Source organism: Ricinus communis, chromosome 2 (genome assembly GCF_019578655.1).
Source record: "Ricinus communis isolate WT05 ecotype wild-type chromosome 2, ASM1957865v1, whole genome shotgun sequence".
Lineage (NCBI taxonomy): Eukaryota > Viridiplantae > Streptophyta > Magnoliopsida > Malpighiales > Euphorbiaceae > Ricinus > Ricinus communis.
In genome coordinates, this window is record NC_063257.1 from 9,480,462 (window position 1) to 9,500,274 (window position 19,813).

The 19,813-nt window shown below is 31.4% G+C and overlaps 2 protein-coding genes and 1 long non-coding RNA gene across 3 annotated transcripts; 1 reads left to right on the forward strand and 2 right to left on the reverse strand.

The window, feature by feature from the left end:
- The first annotated feature begins 1,566 nt into the window (after positions 1-1,566).
- Positions 1,567-6,424, forward strand: LOC8261815 (angio-associated migratory cell protein). The gene is made up of 11 exons (XM_048371195.1): positions 1,567-1,762; positions 1,841-1,900; positions 2,003-2,035; positions 2,441-2,560; positions 2,686-2,828; positions 2,918-3,065; positions 3,196-3,279; positions 4,196-4,311; positions 5,088-5,146; positions 5,408-5,498; positions 6,002-6,424. Exons 1-11 carry the CDS (start codon positions 1,660-1,662, stop codon positions 6,227-6,229), a joined length of 1,185 nt encoding a protein of 394 aa, XP_048227152.1. The 5' UTR covers positions 1,567-1,659; the 3' UTR covers positions 6,230-6,424.
- Positions 6,425-10,577: 4,153 nt separating this feature from the next.
- Positions 10,578-12,580, reverse strand: LOC8261814 (transcription termination factor MTERF4, chloroplastic). The gene has a single exon (XM_048371356.1). The coding sequence runs from the start codon at positions 12,279-12,281 to the stop codon at positions 10,737-10,739; it is 1,545 nt and encodes a 514-aa protein (XP_048227313.1). The 5' UTR covers positions 12,282-12,580; the 3' UTR covers positions 10,578-10,736.
- Positions 12,581-14,718: 2,138 nt separating this feature from the next.
- LOC125369200 lies at positions 14,719-15,906 on the reverse strand. Its single transcript, XR_007214835.1, has 2 exons — positions 15,847-15,906; positions 14,719-14,935 (listed from the first exon to the last, which is right to left on the reverse strand). It is a non-coding gene; the product is annotated as an uncharacterized LOC125369200 (long non-coding RNA).
- Positions 15,907-19,813: the final 3,907 nt, after the last annotated feature.

A 19,813-nucleotide genomic window follows, 5' to 3' on the forward strand; every position in this document is an offset into this window, starting at 1 on the left:
TCTATTATTTTTTGGAAAAGTGTAAAAATTGACCCTGTAGAAGAGTTTCGTAATTTTTTTGGTGATAGTTTACTACTCTAACAATGTTAATAATCTTAAAATTGAATTTCAAATGAAGTTGGATTGCTCTAAAATCAGTCTTGTCGGATAAATGATGAAATATAGAGTACTATAATATTGCTATATCATTCAAGATTCGACTATAACTAAAGAAAAATAATCAAATTATAAAACTATTTTCTCTCTCTTTTATTTTTTTTTAACTCTATAAAAATAATATAGTTAATTTTTGACAAAAATTAAGTTAGTAAGAATTACAATAGTGGTGTAATCGCGACCGCTTAACATTAAATGAATAAATTATAAATATTTAATTAACGGTATTAATAAATCTAATGTGTTTTAGTGAAATATATAATACTATAATATTGCCAGATTATTCAAAATTCGTCAAAATTCGACTATAACTAAAGAAAAAAAAAATCAAATTATAAAACTATTTTCCCGCTCTTTCATTTTTTTTGAACTCTATAAAAATAATATAGTTAATTTTTGACAAAAGTTAAGTTAGTAAGAATTACAATAGTGGTGTAATCGCGACCGCTTAACATTAAATGAATAAATTATAAATATTTAATTAACGGTATTAATAAATCTAATGTGTTTTAGTGAAATATAGAGTACTATAATATTGCGAGATTATTCAAAATTCGTCAAAATTCGACTATAACTAAAGAAAAAAAAATCAAATTATAAAACTATTTTCCCCCTCTTTCATTTTTTTTGAACTCTATAAAAATAATACAGTTAATTTTTTACAAAAGTTAAGTTAGTAAGAATTACAATAGTGGTGTAATCGTGACCGCTTAATATTAAATGAATAAATTATAAATATTTAATTAACGGTATTAATAAATCTAATGTGTTTTAGTGAAATTTCTTTTCATTTTTTTTTTTGTGTTTAAACATTATAATATATTTCGCATTAGAGATTTGATACTTAGCTCAATGATTGCATGATTTTCTTCAATTAATTCCCAAGGGTTAATGCAACTACAATTCCATTAAAAAACCATCTAAAATTAACTTATTTTGAAGATAAGGTGTGGGAGTATACGAAGAATTAGGGGCAGTGACATTAGTTTATAATTTGATTTATAATTTATAATAAAAAAATTAATTTAAATTTCATATAATAAATGATTATTTTTTAGATAATGAAATCTTAATTATTAATTTTAAATTTTATTATCAAAATTATACTAATATGATATATCATATTGAGGATGAATAAATACTGCAAGAAAATATAATTAAATATAATATTTTTTAGAATTAAAAGTTAAATTATAATAAAAAAATTAATCTATTAATTAATATAATACTAAGATAATAATTAAAAATACTATAACTGATTCTGTTAGGGGACTACATAAGATATAACTGAATTATTAACACAAATAATACGTAAAGTTGAAAATTTGATGAAACTAAAGTTTTATTTATTTATTATTTGGTAATTAAAAGAAGATTCAATTACGAGGTCGTGCAGTATAAATATGTAAGAAACCCTGGATAAACCTCTATTGGCAGTCTTAAAGGAGGCCGTTTTGTACAGACACCACGCCAGTTTCTAACTGCAACAGAACAAGAATAATAATGAACACTCCAAATCCAGCTCACGACGACGACGACGACGATCAAGGCGAGGTTTTCCTCGACGACTCTGATATAGTCGACGAAGTTACCGTCGACGAAGAAGGTTCGCACTCTCCCGCTCTCTCTCTCCCTCTCTTCTCTATGTATCCATTTCTGTTTATCATTTTTTTATTTGATACAGATCTTCCTGATGCTGACGATGAAGATGATGATGATGATGGCGATGGTAGTGATAATGAGGGTATAATGCAATTTGCTTCTTTTCAAATTTTTTCTTTCTTTTTTTCCTCAAACAATTTTTCTTGTTCGTTTTCTTTTATACTTACTAGTTTCTTTTTTTCAGATGGCTCTGTGCACATATTCACTGGTCATACAGGTAAGTTTTTGTTTAAAAAACAATTCCTTTTTAACTCACCTCGTTTGGAAAGTGTAAAAAATTGCAAGAATTCAATTCAATTGAATTCTTTTTACTCAATTCTCGTATTTGGGAAGTCCAATTTACCCTTATTTTATAATTTGCTCTCTTTTCCAAATTCTAAAGTTTGTTGTATTTTACTTTTTGCAAGAGTCAAGATATCATTTTTTTCTTTTTCTTTTTGTATATTGAGGTTGGGGAGTATACAGAGGGTTATTGGTTTTTCGTGTGTTGCTGCTTATTTTGGTTTTTTATTTTCGTAATTCCACCAAAGAAATGGTGTATTGTTTATAGCTTCAACTATCACTCATTTATATATTTTACTGTATGTGATATTTATTATCTTTTCTTCCCTTCTCTACTCAGGTGAACTTTATACAGCTGTCTGTAATCCAACAGATCCTCAGTTAGTGGCCACTGGGGGTGGGGATGATAGCGGTTTTCTTTGGAAGATTGGTCAAGGAGATTGGGTTTGCGAGCTTAAAGGTTTATCTATTATTAATCTGTCATGATTACTTGTTTCAATGCCTTCCAATGAAGCCAAACCTACTTTCTGCCTCACTTTGTCCTTCTCTTTTTATGCAACTTAACTTTCGGAAGCTTTTTCATAGGTCACAAGGATTCCGTATCTAGTGTAGCCTTTAGTACTGATGGAAAGTTGCTTGCATCTAGTGGATTGGATGGAGTTGTTCGAATTTGGGATGCTTCATCAGGAAATCTGAAACATGAATTGAATGCTGGAGGGGGAATCGAGGTGAACTTATGAACTGAACTTAGCGGCACAACTCACTTCTGTCATATATTATAAGATATTAATTGGGCATCATTTACATGACATCTCAGTGGGTCAAATGGCATCCGAGAGGGCATCTCGTGTTGGCTGGTTCTGAGGACTGTAATGCCTGGTTGTGGAATGCTGATATGGGTGTTATTCTCAAAATGTTCTCTGGACATGGTGGTAGTGTGACTTGTGGTGATTTTACCCCTGATGGTATGAAACTCCTTTCTTTTGCTTTTTGCTACATATATTTTGTTTTTGTTGTTAGATTTTCCAGCTTTCCTTCTGGTTTAAATTTGGCCTGTTCCTCTTTTCTTAATCTACTTTCTGCTGCTTGCTCAAGGCAAAACTATATGCACTGGTTCTGATGATGCAACCTTGAGGATATGGGATCCAAAGAATGAAGCAAATGTTCGTGTTGTTAGAGGTATTTATTATTTTTGAACATGTTTGAATTTGTTCACAATATTGCAACTTGGATAATTAATTGTAAGTTTTTACTTTTTCCTATGTAAATATACCATTGTTTATTTAAGAGGATATTCTTCTCTTACATTTATTCACTAGATCTCCTAAATCTGTTTTATTGTAGATCTGATCATAGTGGCGCTTGGTGGTTTTGTTGAAATCATAGACATCAAAATTTGTTTCAGTGAGGTTCATTAAGTATAGATGAGTTTCTAAGAGCCAAACTCGGGAATTTTACATTTGGTGGGACTTAAGCCATAGGTTTACCTTTATCACTAGGCAGAATTGGTGGTTACTAGTATATTATTATTGTTGTTGATTTCTGTAGTATGATCTGAACGTCGACAATACATTTATTCCAATAAATAATTGCATACATAAATGTTTTAATTACCAAAATAACTTTGGGTACTGAAGAAAGGGAATCATAGCCACTCAACATAATCCTAATTCTCATGGAAAAGGGCTTTAGTTTTTGGATGGTTTCTTGCACCAACTAGTGAAATTGTCCCTCTTAGGAAGATATTTATACTATTTATAGAATTTGGGACAATTTTATGAACTGTTAAAAAGTCTTCTTTTATCTGTATTGCAATATTAAGTTGTACTTTTCCGCCCATTCAAAGTTCTCCCTCGCATCTATACTTCTGGATATTATACCGTTGTTAAGTATGAATGTCGGGTTAACATGAACCTGTTAATCTAAATATGGTTTCATCATTTGTTTCTTCTTTTCAAATGTTTGTTTACTTGTTGATTTCTCCTTTCTGAACAGTTCTGTTAAATTTTTATTGAACAGGTTCTCAAACAATAGATAGAGCTTGGAATTTGGGGTTTTATTTGACATTTATAACTGTAGTGTTTCTGCTGGTTAGGTCATCCATATCATGCTGAAGGACTGACATGCTTGGCACTGAGTTCAGACTCTAAATGTGCCATTACTGGTTCCCAGGACAGTTCTGTCCACATTGTGAATATAGAGACCGGGAGGGTTTGTTTTCGTCCTGCACTTAATCTTCTTTTGGTTTGTTTTACTTATTGTTGTTGTCTCTTTCTATATGATCAATATATGTCTTCTCTGAGTACTGTATCCATTGATTTAAATAATGGTATGGGCCTTTTTTTTTGGATCCATGATTTTACCTTGGTCATTGCCTCAAGTTTACTTAGCTTCTACTCAAGGTGCTCTTATGTGCTTTTTAAGGTGTTTCTGGGTCATTTATTTCCGTCTCAAACCCCTTGATTGTTTCCGAACTTATAGTGGGTAAGTATTAAAGTAATATGATAAAATACAATTTTTTTTTTTTAAAATCAGCCATTTACGAGTTATGCGTGGTGGTTGAATTGATGGCTCTTTTGTGCCCTTGGGGTCCCTCATATATTTTATCTGAACTGGTTAGAGTCTAGCTGGCATGGTGCGCTAGAGCTAGTGCCAGGTTCAATCCCGACATACAAAGGTGCAGTTTAGTTGTTGGCCATTCTCAGATGTGCGGATTTTTCCGTTTCCTACATTGTTGCTTAGGGGCTATGTACTTTTGAGACAGCATGATTCTTGTATATGTCTGAGCATTAGATTTAATCTTTCTTTCTTGGCTGGAACATTTGGATGAGTCGCTATTTAATTTTTGTCTCAGTCCCTTGTAATGTTCAGATTTTATTATTGGCATGTGATCTGTTTCTATTGCTTGCTTAAATCATACTGGTGAAATACTTGTCACTTTTGATAATTGCCAATACATTAATAAACTTGCTTGGTTCTATCCACAGGTCGTTAATTCTCTGGTTTCTCACTCAGATTCAATCGAGTGCATTGAATTTGCACCAAGGTATTGTCAAAATATCTCTCTCCTTTTGTGTGCATATGTATGTTAACATGAAAGAATGAAGCAAAAGAAGTTGGTCCACTAGAAGAATCATTTGTTCCTCAACAAGTTGTGACAACTACTAAGTGCTACTGGAAATTCCTGTGATTAAGTTATCCTGTTGATAACCTGTATAAGTGAAAATTACCTTGTAATTCTTGTGGTCAACTTAACTTTTGGTTTGTGTGGCCTGGCTTTACTATTTTATTTTCTTATTTGTGGCAGCTTCCCATGGGCTGCAACTGGAAGCATGGATAATAAGCTTATCATCTGGGATCTGCAGCACTCATTGTCTCGCTGCACATGTGATCATCAGGTGTCTGGAATTTTCTTTCCAGTATCAAATTAACTCTGAATTTTTTGTCGAATTAATTACCTACCTGCTAAAAGGAGGCGAAGTTTTTAAAAATCTTGTTTGGGAATCCATTCGATTACTAATTGTTTTGGATTTTCTGTGGTTGAAATAGAATTTGGACATGTTGCTCTGTTCTCAGATGATTGCCAGCTGATGCAGTTTCATTTTGCATGTCATGATATAAATGTTGCATCATGGAATGGATTAATAAATATCTGAGGTTTAATACTGCAACTTCTAGGAAACTATGGGCCAAATCCTGAAATGAGGGCTTCAGTATAACTAACTGATCTTTCCCAAGCACAAGACTAAAGAATATGATTGTGCATAAACGCCATGTAAAGTTAGCACTTCATACTTTGATATAAGATCTGCAGTCTCCACTCTCCAGTCTGCAGGTTTTATCAATTTATGTTTTATTGTGCTTCTTTTGGAAGATGAACTTTTTTTAATCTTATTGGCAGGATGGAGTTACATGCTTGACATGGCTTGGTGCATCTAAATACGTAGCTACGGGATGTTTAGATGGGAAAGTAAGAATATGGGATAGTCTCTCCGGCGACTGCGTAAGAACTTTCAGTGGCCACGCCGCTGCCATTCAGTCTGTCTCCTTGTCTGCTAATCTGGATTTCCTTGTTTCGGCTTCAATTGATGGAACTGCAAGGGTGTTTGAGATCGCAGAGTTTCGGTGAGCAAAAAAGTAGCAAAATATAATAGAATTGTATCCAAATATGTCCATGCTTAGAAATGAAATCATTTTTATGCAGTCAACTCAGCTCTCTATTTATAGGATGACATTCAATATATAGGATTGGCCACTTGTGGAACATAGGATGAATGTGTTATGTTCATTATTAAATCTTAGATACCTCAAAACATTTTTGGTACTTTGGTGTACAATTAAAAACCATCTTACTAGATCCTTCAGAAAAAGAAAAAAAAAAAAAAAAACCATCTTACTAGATTTCCAACTTTATTTATAGTTTTTGATACAATGATATCCTAAGAATTATTACTGCCTAAGCTGAGATGATGAAATAGTGGGATAGCTATTTTCTTTGATGACCACCACCATGCTGAAAAGATGGAAATGGACTGTATTCTTGGTTAAGATCCCAACTGCTTGAAGCTTTGGGATTAGTTCTTCAATTAAGTAGGGTGGGATTTGATAAAAGGGGAAAACTGCATATAGAGCAGCACTACTGTACTTATTATGAACTCAGGACTCAGACCATTTTAGACCAAAGAGATGCCCTAAAAATTTGACACTCATGTACCTTGATTAAAAAGGCAAGCACTTTCCTGCCAAAGCATGTAAGAGAAATAGGCCCATGTAGTATTGCTTTCTCACTTGCATTTGGTTTTCTTCTTCTTTTTGTTTTTTTTTTTTTTTTTTTTCCTTTTGCTGCCTTTTGAAATCTGACTTCGACAGGATCAAAGTAAATCATGCTTTCTCCAAAAGTATATTTCAAAAAGTAGAAACAATAAAAAAAGAAATTAAAATTTCTAAAAATAGGGTGTTTTTCATGATAATGTCTACTTTTGCTTACTATATACGAGCTCTAGCTCCGAACCTAAATCCACTTTCATTTAGAATGAAAATAAAATTAATCTCAAATAAATAAATATAATTCAAAGATATCCTTTATTCTTAGCTCTTCTTTAATATTCAAATTGGTAAAGCTTTAGAAAATAATATATATATATATATATTAATGGACCGACATGTAAGTCATGAATAAGAGAAACAAAGCAGCAAATGGTGAGGCAACAGTTGCATTGCACCGCCTACCACTATCACCCATAATACACTCCACTTACTGAGTGGATAATTATTCATAATAAAGACACACACAATAATACGAAAGAGTGGCCGACAGTTGCATGTGAAACACAATTATACAGAAGAGTGGCCGACAGTTGCATGTGATCAGAAGACGTCATCATATGAGTCATCATATGAGTCATCATCCATTGACTGGGAGTCTTGCATGAGAGCAATTATTAATTTATAAAATATATATGGAATTGTAATTTTCAAGTCATATAAACGAATAAAATTGGAATCGGCCGGAGTGATGATAAAAGTTTGAAAATAACATTAAAATATTGGGGGAAACTAATTTATACAATAAATATGAATTTCAATGATGAATCATTGTTCTTCTCCGGCTCTTTAAACAGTCTTATTCTTGTCTGCCTGTTAGTTTTGTTTCTTTTAGTGACCATCTTTTTTATGTCTTTATTTTGTCATGCTTTTTTGGAGACGAACTAAGAAAATGAATTGAATTGAAAGAACTTAGTTAACTGAATAAATTAATTTGGTTTTGATTTTCAATTTTAAAATATTTGATTAATCGATAGATTTCATTTGTAATTTATAGAATTAATGATTAACTAAATTGATCGATTATATTTTTACTATTAACTTTTTTAATTTTTTTAGATAAATATAATTTTAATATTATTTTTTTATATCTTTTAAATATTTAATTTTCTTAAAAATAATTCTAGACCGAAAAAAAATACCCAATACTAATACTTTTTAGGGAGAAAGTGTATTTTTTGCGAGAGACACATTTATCTCTCAACTAATTTTTGGGTGCATTTATGCATAAAATTAATTAATTATTGTTATTTGCACCCCCTACTTTACTATTTAAGAGTATCTCTAAAAAATTCTTTATATAAGTTAAATTCTTTATTATAAAGAATTATTCAATAGAATAAAATTGCAACACATTTTCTATTTTTTAAATATAAAGTAGTTAGATAGTCATATTCACTCTTTATCCATATTGTAATTAATATATTATAGATTTTATTAATTGTTATTTATTATTTTTTAATTTTTTTTTAAAAATAATTCTTCTTTCAGTTTCTAAAAAAAGGAACAAAAATTAATACAAATATTGGATAAAGCAAAATAAAGACAACATTGAACTCAACTTTTTTTTTTACTCTTTATTAAATAAAAAACGCTTAAAAACAAACATTATACGAAACATTATTATCTAAAACTAATATCCTAATTTTTGGACTTTTTTTGTATAACTAAAACCCACCTTAAAAAATGCCATATCAACGCATCTTCTTCTTTTTTACTTATTTTTCTCTTTCTTCTCTTCTTCTTCTTTACCCAAGAAAATTAAACTAAAATTAATTGCTAATCAACAATCCATCTTCTCCATTGAACCCAAATTTTATCATAACATCAAAACCAGACCCATCTTTTGCAGAATTTCAAAAATTGAATGAGAACTCAAATTTAGAGTTTAATACCTCTGATTTTATTTTTATTTTTTCTTAAGATTAACTGTCTTCTATTACTAAATGGCACCATTACATGTCCTCTCCAGCGGTGCCATTTATGGCCAAGGAAGTGCGAGTTTCATTTTTGTTTATAGAATGTGTACTTTCGAGTTACTGATCGAATTAACAATGCTAGGCTATGTTATCACTTCTGTCTTAGAATAGAAATTCATTTTTGGTTGAATTCATGTCACTTGGAGCACGGCAATTGGCTAACTAGAATTCACTCTCAGACTTTTCAAAATACTGTTACCATTTCTTGACACTTATGTCTTATTAATTCACTTGGAGCATAGTTAAGTATGACATTAACTAAATTACTTTTCGTGTCCCCACATTTGTTATATCCTCTGAGCAGTACTGATTTATTTCTTTTATTGTTGTGTAGAGAGACAAAACTCAGAGCGAAGAGAGTGGTGGCTGCAACCAAGAAAACTTGAGGGAAGAGAAGTGATTGTAAAAGTGAATGTTAGATTGTTCTTAACTGTGTAAAATTCCATTTTCTGGGAAAGTGAGAGAAATAAGAGAGAGTTCTTCTGGTAGCAGTGAATGTTTGATCATTCTTGATAGTGTAAAGATCTATTTACCAAGAAAATGAGAGTTCTTTAGTTATAGAGATGAGAGAAGGAAAATAGGTATTGTATTTTTCATCAGTAATAATAAAAAGAATATTGCCTGGTCGATTAATGGAAATTTAATAGTAAATATTTATGAAAAAATGTGTATTTTTACTCTTAATATATGGAGTCCTTAAATTATTTTTTAAGTGTAAATATACCATTGAGCGATCAATGTAATCTATGCTTCTCCCTTAACAGACAGTTAAACTGCCGTTAAATCCAAATGATGTGGCAATTGTCTTTACTAAAAGAGAAATAGATACTCCGTAATTGATGCGTCAATACACATCTGACTAATAATGTAAACAAGAATCAATTAACAATAAAGTTATCAAATATTTAATTAAATTAGCTAATAACTAAGGCAACAATTACATGACTACATGCTTTAATAATAATCACGGACTGTTAATCCTAAAAACAAGTCATTAAGCTTTTTGACAACTCAAATTAAATAGTTAGTTAGTTTAATTTAATATAAATTAAAAAATATATACTCAGTAAAGATAATAAAATATTGGAGCAAACTAATTGGAATTATACCAATTTAAAGTTTAACTTTAATCTAAATTTTATTATTGATTTTCTATTCTAACTCAAATACTAAATTTAGCAACAACTTTCAATTATTATTATTTCTATATGAAAATTCAAAAATTACATTGAACTGACACTTATTCAAGTTGTCATTTAACCGATCAACTATTTAGGGTTGAACACAACATAATTGACAAAATAAGTCAGGTAGAGCAAAACTTTCACTGTATAATAATGCTTCCAGCAATTATGGCTACACAAATTTTCAACAAAGCAAGTCCATTGATTTTGGAAATTCTGAAGTTGTTCACTGAAAAATTGGAGGATTCTCTTTTCGTTTTCCCAAGCCTCTAATTGGATTGCCTATATTCTTTTGTAAATAATGAGAAATACTAATATTAGATGGTTAAAATACTAATATTAAAAAAAATCAATTGATTAGAGAAACAAAAGCTTCTATCTCCATAATTAATTTTGCTGTTGAAGTTTTCTGAAGGTGAACACATAAATATATTAGTTAAGCTTCAGTGCAAAATAGCAAGTTCCTAACATAGTTTGGAATGACACTTGATTACCTAGAGAAGTGGTTATTAACATTAGAAAAAAGAAACCATCTGTCAAAAATTCCAACATAACAGGCAGCAAGAACAAATATCATAGTGATCATATATTTGCCACCAGCGTTAGTGAGGTTTAATGAGCATCTTTCATTGATGTGATTAACAAATTATCAAAGAGAAACAGTACGCCTATATAGTACTTCATCATCATCACTCTCGTCTTCCTCATCGGACACAGCCTCATATCCCGGCAGTTGCAACTTCCCACCCTTAAAGAAGGATGGACCTGGACTCTCTGATTCAATATAATCACCTTGCAATCTCTCCTCAAATCTCTGGTCACTACAGTTGAGGAACCAATTCAATGAACACCTAATTCCCTTGCTTTGCAGCATCTGGTACCTCGGCTTGATTCTAGATTCCAGGCTATAAGTAAAGTACTCAGGGAAATCTACAAGCTCTTTCAGTGGCCTTCCCATTTCACTTTTATAGAAATAAAAGCTGTTCTTCATGAGTGGAACTCTCAATGCAACTAACTGCGGACATTTTACAACCATCTTTGCCACATCTTCAGATGGGATTCCTCGCCCCAAAAGGAACTCAACAGGTTTCTTAATCACATTCTGATTAAGGCTAACAATCTGTGGCATCTTTTCTATCACTTCTGCAAACCCTTCAGGATCAATCTTAATCTTCAAGTTGAAGAAATACTGCTGCGAAGATAGCTTAGCTTTCAAAGGCAACCCGAGAATTTGCGGATACTGTGCTATAACTGAAGGAAGTGCTTCCTTCCTAATTCCAAAACTAATTAAACAATCTACATTTGGCTTAACAGTCTCTTCAAGATCATATCCAAGTATATATGCCCGCTTCTCCAACATTCTAGCTACTATTTTCTTAGGCAAACCGAAAGAAATCAAATAATCAACAAGTGGCTTAATCATAGTGCCTACTCTCATCCCTAGAATATATGGAAACTGAGTCACCATTGGCCCAATATCTCTAGGATTAACACCAATGCTAACAAGATAAGCCACGGAAGTACTCATAGTCCCTTCAAGCTTAAACCCGAGAAGCTCAGGATACTTTTGGAGAACATATCCTATATCCTGTTTTTCCACATCTAGCCCGCGAAGAAACTTAATAACTGGCATAAGCTCAACAACAACACTGGCATGCAACACCTGCGGATAATTCTTAATAAACTCTCCAAGTTTAGACCTAGCAATACCAATCTTCTCCAAGTAACCCAAGACAGGTATAATATTTTTTCGCACACTACATCCTAGCATTAAAGGGTACTCATTAAAATCATCAATAGTTAATCCCAACTTCTGCAAGAACTCGACACGCTCTTTCATCACCTCCACGGTTGATGGAAGCTCAAGGTTTTCCAATTCATCAGGAATTATCCCTAAATTATTAAGATAATCACATATTATAACACGATTAACCAATTTTTCTCTCTTCCCTTGAACCACACCCCAAGTAACTGAAGGCATCTCATACTCGGGGAACTTAGAGGAGCTTGTGGAAAATGAAGCGCCCAATTGTGAAACCCTAAAAGGGTCATCAAAACGAGGGATTCGGGCACAAGGGTTTTGTTGGGTTTTGATTACGGAAGATAAAGACGTGATCTTTGTGCAAAATTTCTGAGAAGGGTTAGAAATAGTGAAAAAGGTTAAAGCTCTCCTTCTGAGCAAATATAAGCTCATATTATCTATAAAATGGAATACAAACTGAAAGCAAGAATCTTTTGTTTCTTATATTCTTCTTCTTAAAAAAAAAAAAAGAAATAATTAAGTGGGAAAGAAAAAGAAGAAGCAGAGGCTGAGGCAGAGGCTGAGGCTTACCTCGTTCTGTGTTGTGGATAGGCAAGAAACAAGAGAAGAATCATTCCATTTTTCACTTGGTTTTTTCAGTTGCTGCTGTCTCACTATTTTCTGTAGCGAATTGCTTGGGTTGTGAAAGTGAGGATTTGCAGGCAAAGAGATGCATCGCAAGGAAGCTAATATGAAATCAAACTTCAAAATATTTATGAGCCCAATTGCTTAGACAGGGCTTCTTTTATCTGAAGACAAATGCCCATTGAACCTGTGACCCAATAGCTTAAGCTTATAGGCTTCAGATTGATCAAATCTATAAAACTCGGCTCTCTTACACTTAATAAATTAATTCTATCAATTAATAAAGTTTCTAAGAATTAGTTATGTTTTATATTGGATGATTAATAATTTATTATTTAGTAATTTATATAAGTTTCGATAAATTTTTTTAATTATTAATTGAAAACTACAACATGAGCAAATAAGACCAATTATATTGTTGATTGGTGTCCCAAAAATATTAGAAGGCTTTTTTAGAGTATCTATATATTTTTATAATCAGTTATCAAATTAAAACTAATTTCAGATTTGTAGAGAATAATTTCTTTTCCATGTAATAATCTGTTGACATCAAACTACATGGTTTGCCTTAAATACAAGTCATAATAATAATAATAATAATAATAATAATAATTATTATTATTATTATTATTATTTATTATAGTTATCAAATATTTTAACTTAATAACATTTTAATATTTTTATAAATTTTTAATCATCAAATAATATTAATTTATTATTAAAATATATTAGTTGGCCCCTCAACTTTTATGTTTTGTTCTACTGACTGAGTCTCTAAACACAATTTTATTAATTAAACATTTTTAATTCATTTTTTTTTTGTGTTCAGCCCTATATTTTAGCTTCTTCTTTTATTATGGACTCATTTAATGGTACTAAAAGATAATTTAATTAAGGGTCTTCTTTTCATAAATGCAACAAAAATATAAAATAAATATAAAACTATCCATAAAAATTATTAACAATGAAAATATCCAGAAACAGAATTTTATTATAAAAAATTTCCTATTTGAAATTTTCAGATGAAAAGGTATATGTAGTATATTTTGAAAAAAAGGTGTATATATTCAGTATATTGTTTGATTTGTAATATTAGTGATGAATAAATAAATAAATAAGGTATTTTTTTATTTAAAAATTTATAAATGTGTTGAGAATATTATATATGGAAAATAAGATAAATAGCTACAAGGTGAAAGAAAGTATATGTTGAATATATATTAGAGAAAAATATATATGTCTGGTATAATTTTGATATAAATTAAATAATATATATCTTGATTTTTAATAATATTATATATAAATACTAATGATATGAAATATTAATTTTTTCAATATTAAAATTTAAATAAATAATTTAATCAAAATTTACAATATTTTCAAGTATTTTAAAAAGTTAAAAAAAATGTGAAACATTGATAAAATAAAAATAAATAACAACAAAAGGTATATATATTTAACCAAAAATAGACTAGAGGTTAATAACTTCTAATTCCGTTATTTGATTGTTTAATTACGGTTTAAGAAATCATTGATCCGATGAAATCGATTTGACAATCAAACATTGACGTTTTGAGCTATAAAGCTCTAAATTCATATTATCAAACATAAATATAATAATGATAGAAGATTGATTTTCCTAAATTCCTAGTTTTTTGTGGTAATATATAGAATTATTTCATTCTTATTGATAAATCTAAAAGAGGTGATAATTAGAGTTAGAGTTCCCATTGATTAATTAAATTTTGTAATTAAGTTTACAATAATATTATAATAAGGGCCTAATACTCATAAAAACTCAAAGTTTTACGATATTTTATTATTATAGTTAAAAAGATTAATATTATTAATTTAGCTATGAATTTACTAATTGAGAATTATTTTTTACCAAATATCAATGTTGGTCAAAATTGATCTAGATGGATGATGCGGTATATAATTTTAAACATATTCAATTAGGTCTCGCCACATTATAATCCCATCTTAGTTAAGCTAACTAACTCTGTTGTACTTTATCCGTTTACCTTTGCACAATAAATTGCTAGAATACCTATTTTGGGTTGAAACCAACCTTTGCACAATAAAAAAAAAATAAAACAAAGTTATTTTTAGTAACAATGTACATTGGTTGTGATAATGTCAATGTCACGACCCACTCTGGGGGCCCGTGACCGGCACTAGGGAATGGGTAGGCTTAAGGCCACCGAAACCCGTAGTAAGCCTTACCAACCCGCAAATCCAAATATACAATTAACCAAATATAAAATAGTCATAATTGTCTTGCATAATACATCATCAAACTACCAACAAGAGTCAGAATAGTTATACAAATTTTAAAATTTCCTACTGCGGATACTCTAGAGTAAAAATGACAAGTATACAAGTACAAGATAATTACAAAAGTCCGAAAAAGAAGAAGTCGGACTGTCGAATGTGCGAAGGCGAAAGTCTTTAACTGTCACCTGAAAAAAATTACAACTGAGACTGTCAGTCTCGAGAGTGAGTCAAAATTAAATAATCTAAGGGCTTTTGCAACCTTCACATGATATATTAATTATTCAAAACAATATACCAATTTCTGAATATAATTGCAGTCATAATATAAAATCATACACCATAATAATAAAATGATAAAAGGAGAGTGTAAATAAATAAAGACATTTTTACTTTCACGGGACGTGTGGCTAAGTAGAACCCTAACCCCAAATTCTAACGACCACTTTGGCTCTCTTAATCCAATAAGACTGCCCCCGAGAGCAATGCTCGACCAGGGACCTTACCTCCACCGGTCACTTAAATATCCAAATAAGAAATCTAGTAGCCATTCGGCTCTCTTAATCCAATAAGATCGGGCGCCCCCAGAGCAATGCTCGACCAGGGACCTTACCTCCACCGGTCACTTAAATATCCAAATAAGCCGCCCCGAGAGCAATGCTCGACCAGGGACCTTACCTCCGTGAATTTACACAAATCAGCCCAGAGAGCCATGCTCGACCAGGGCAAACCCATAAATATCTTATTACATGTCCATGATCATTAGATGTAACCCATCGAGCGGCATGTTCTACAAGCCACATTTCCCAATTCGCAATCATCACATATAATAAATATCATTATCTGATGAACTCAACCAACACATATCGAAATAAAGATTAAAGATTTAAGGTAAAACAACGTGCAATTTGCGAGGGAAAAAATAATAACGCTTATCTTATTATAACATACTAATAATAATATTTATATTATTTCAAATATTAATAATCAAGTGAAATCATTTACCTTGCGATACTAATAATCATATTAAGCACAAATTCTAAATAGCATATTAAAATCAGACTAGCAATAGCGCAAAGATTAAATGACTTTAACTCACAGATTTGATGCGTTCCACAGTCCGCTCCTACGCCTCGGGTGGAGCTGGCGGGAAGGCTGAATTATCTAATAACAAAAGACATACAATTAATAGACATTCGAAAATTTTTCCTAAACTTAGACCCTAAGGTCGACTGCCTAGAATTAAATTGGACTCGAGGATTACTGAAAATTTGACAGAACCTCCCCTAAATTACGGATATTTACCCCCGTAAAACGGGTCCAGGACCTGCCAAAAACATATCAGACATGCTGGAATTTAATAACAGGAGCCGGGCCACAAGAACTGCATTAATATTTTCCCGACTCCAAAACACCACAATCCAAACAATTCAATTTGATTTATTTTTAAACTACCCAACACAAGCAATTAATAGCCTCAATAACTTTCTAATATTATAACAAAATTTTTCGAGTCTAATAAAATTATACCGAGTTGAAAATTAAAATATTTCAGCGTCCAGAAAACACTGGGGTCCGGAAGCCGGTCCCGCCAATGTCGGAATTCAAATCCGGAAGCGCCTACGAAGCTCAAGTTCGCGGAGAGTCCGGGAAGGACAAGAGTTTTGGCCGGAAAGTGGGAAGGCGGCCGGATCGGGGCCGGAAAGTCGCTGCTCACGCGACACCTTTCAAGGCCGGCAAGGATTTCCGACGGAGGAGGGTTGCTTCAAGGGTTTTCGGGGTGGGAGTCCGATTCGGCGCCCGGATCGCCGAAAACAAGCCGGCAAGAGGCCGAACGGCGAAGACAACTCCCTACCTTCTGCGTCGGCGGAAAGGAGGAAAGGGAAGGAGAGCTGCTGAGGCGGGAAGGGAGGAAGGCGGCGGCGGCGTGGCGGCACGTGGCGGCATGGGAAGAAGACAGTCGGCGGGGAGGGAGAAGGAAGGGAGGAAGGAAAAGGAGGAGGGAGGGGAGAAAAAAAAGTTTTTTTTTTTTTTTTTTATATATATATATATAATTATTATTATAACTAAGGGTGTTACAGTCAATATGTCAAATTTAGCTCAATATTAAGGTATATTGCATTTTTTTCTTAATAGTAAGACTATAAATACAAACATAAAATTTATATTCTTTGAATATTCTTTTCTTTTTCAAGTTCTAATTTTTTGCGTGTAATTTTTTTTCGGCTAGCAATACTCTCTTTTTTTTTCAATTTTTTTGTTGTTTATTTCTTCTTGACAACATGATCATCAAATTCCATCATCTTATTTTATTATTTTTATCTGTATTAGTTTCAAGTCAGTCTCTTTCATTAAAAGCACCTCTTTCTTTGTATCAATCTCACTCTAGAAACATCTCAAAAACTCTTTTATTCCTAACTAGCTCTCTAGATTAATCTATTGAAATAAGTTGCAATTTTGATCCTCCTGAAAAAAGTAATGAAAAAATCTTCAGTGTGGGTTTTACCTTGTCATTAATGCATAATAGGAAACCTTACATTATGCTTAATGCAAAATGTATCTCTTTTCATTAAAAAAAGTAACTAATGCTTCGCCGGAGGAGTCGGTATAGAGCTATTATAACCAAAAAGTCGAAAAAGAAGAGAAAAACAGTTGTGAGAGAATAGATACTATGTTAACTAGCGTTTTTTTTTTTTTTTTAGTAAAAAGATAGACAGATAGAACAAAGCGAATGAATATGATAGAGTTAGCTTAACTAAAGTAGATTAGATGATGTTATAATATGACATTAGGACTCAACTAAAAATGTTTAAAATTATACACATCATTATTTACTTATATCAATTTTGACCAATACCGAGATTTGCCAAAATAGCAAATTCACATTAAAACTTTAGACCTATAATGAATGATATATGGGGAATATGGTCTTTTGGCTATACCCACCAACATTACATCAGCTTGGCAGTTCCTTTCTAAGCAGGGAAGTAAACATATGCAGCAGATGAATAATGGGGAAACAAGAGAAGGACACAACAAATGCAGAGAGACATGGAGTTAAGGCAAAACAACTTGAAGAAATAAATGAGGAAAAGAAACCATAACTCCTACAGTAAGACTTAACTCTTTAGGTATGTTCGGTTGGAATGGAGGATTAAAACAAGCTAAAGATTAAGGGTTAATAATTATATAATTTTCTTAATCCTTATTTGACATGTATTTTTATTAAGGGGTTAATTGGCTTATTTTGATTCTATAGAGAGATAAACCAGTAGCTTAGAGAGTTAATATAGTTAACCTTTTTTTTTTTTTTAAATCCATAAACTAATAATTTATATTATGAAACCCACATGTTAATTAAAAAATAATAATAATAATTACCAATATCTGGTTTTGTGGTGTTCACGTTTATGGCAGGCATTCTTCAATTGGACACGTCACATCATGAATAGAAAAATCCTTTCCTTCTATTCCACTGTTACTCCTCTGTCTCCTCTCTAAATTTAAAGCTTTTAATATATTTTTTTATTTCTTTCAATTATTAAATCTCAAATTTAAAACATTCTTAAAAAACCAGTAATTTTAAAATTTCTTTTTGGCTATTTATAATTTACATAGCATAATAATTATGTTAATTTAAGTAAGATTTACTCTTGTAATGATAACTTTGTGGGTAAATTAATAAAACCCTCTTAAGGTTTAGCTTCAAAAGCACTTCCATCCTTAGTATTAATATTTCAAAACAATAAAACATGACCATAAATACAAGACTATATACAATAATAGTTCCTAAAGGACTTTATGAATTCAAAATATTTAAGTACTAAAGTGTTATAAAAAGTTTGTAATTTTAAAATACATGATCACAAATTTAGAGTCATCAAGCAAATTTTATGGACTAAAATGTCAATTTTAACATAAGACATGACCGGAATGTATTTAAAATTAAACCTCAGGAAGTTTTCAGTAATTTTTTTCCTTACAATTAATCTCAATTAGCAATTAGAATAATAATGTGGAAACAGTCCCATGATATTTATTTATGGTTATCCAACACATTTATTGAAGTTGTACGATTTCGATGTTCCATTAAAACACTGTAACTCTTCTTTCTATTTCCTTGGTGAATCACTCCTGTTCCATTTCTATCCCCAACCCTGTCCACCTGCAGTTTTTCTCGTCCTTGAGAGGGTGTTGTTTTATTTTAATATTTTTCTGAAACTCCTTTTCTATAATGTTTTTGCCTTTAATAATTGAAAGGGGAAAGAGAGCGTATAGTAGTAGCAACTTTTGGACGTGATTGTCTCGATTCTTTTTCATCACATAAGATTTGTAAAGACATAAATAGCTTTGACATAAAAGTTAATTCTATCACTGTAATATCAACTTCAATACTAATAAAAGAGACACACCCGAAGCGTGATCCGAGTGGTCTTATAGAAGACATTAATACTTCAAAAACTGTCTTTTCTAAGATTTAAATATGTTTGTGTTTAAATTTAGTACGGACTCAATCCCGTTAGATTTGACTAATTTTACAGAGAAAGCTCATTTAAAGTTTATAAAAATTTTGAAGCCCGTGAATTTCTGACTAATGTATAAATCATCAGGCACTGTAAAGAGTTGGTTTAATAATTTTTAAGGATTATTGACATGTGAAAAATAAAGAAGTAAAAAAGTAAAAAGTAGTTAAAAATCTTCTGTAAGCTTGAAGTATGTTCTTGAGAAGTAAAAATGAAAAAATTCAAGCGTCAGTTAAGGAGAAAATGGTACAGACTGGAGCATATAAAAGAGTAAGGAAGTAAGCAAGGAAGTTAACTACTTATCAACATATGTGCAAAGTAAAAATCAGCAGTACATGCTTTAAAAGTAGGAAGTTAATTGATGATCAAACCAATGACGAAGAATATGCTAGAGCATTTTTAACCTATGAAAGTCTATAAATAGGTAAGGACACTCGGTGAGCAAATCTCACCCAACCAATTAGACAAAACATATCTTGAGTCTATAAACATTATCTTTATCTTTTTATCCTTAGATTAGAAAGCTGTTCTTAGATTAGAATA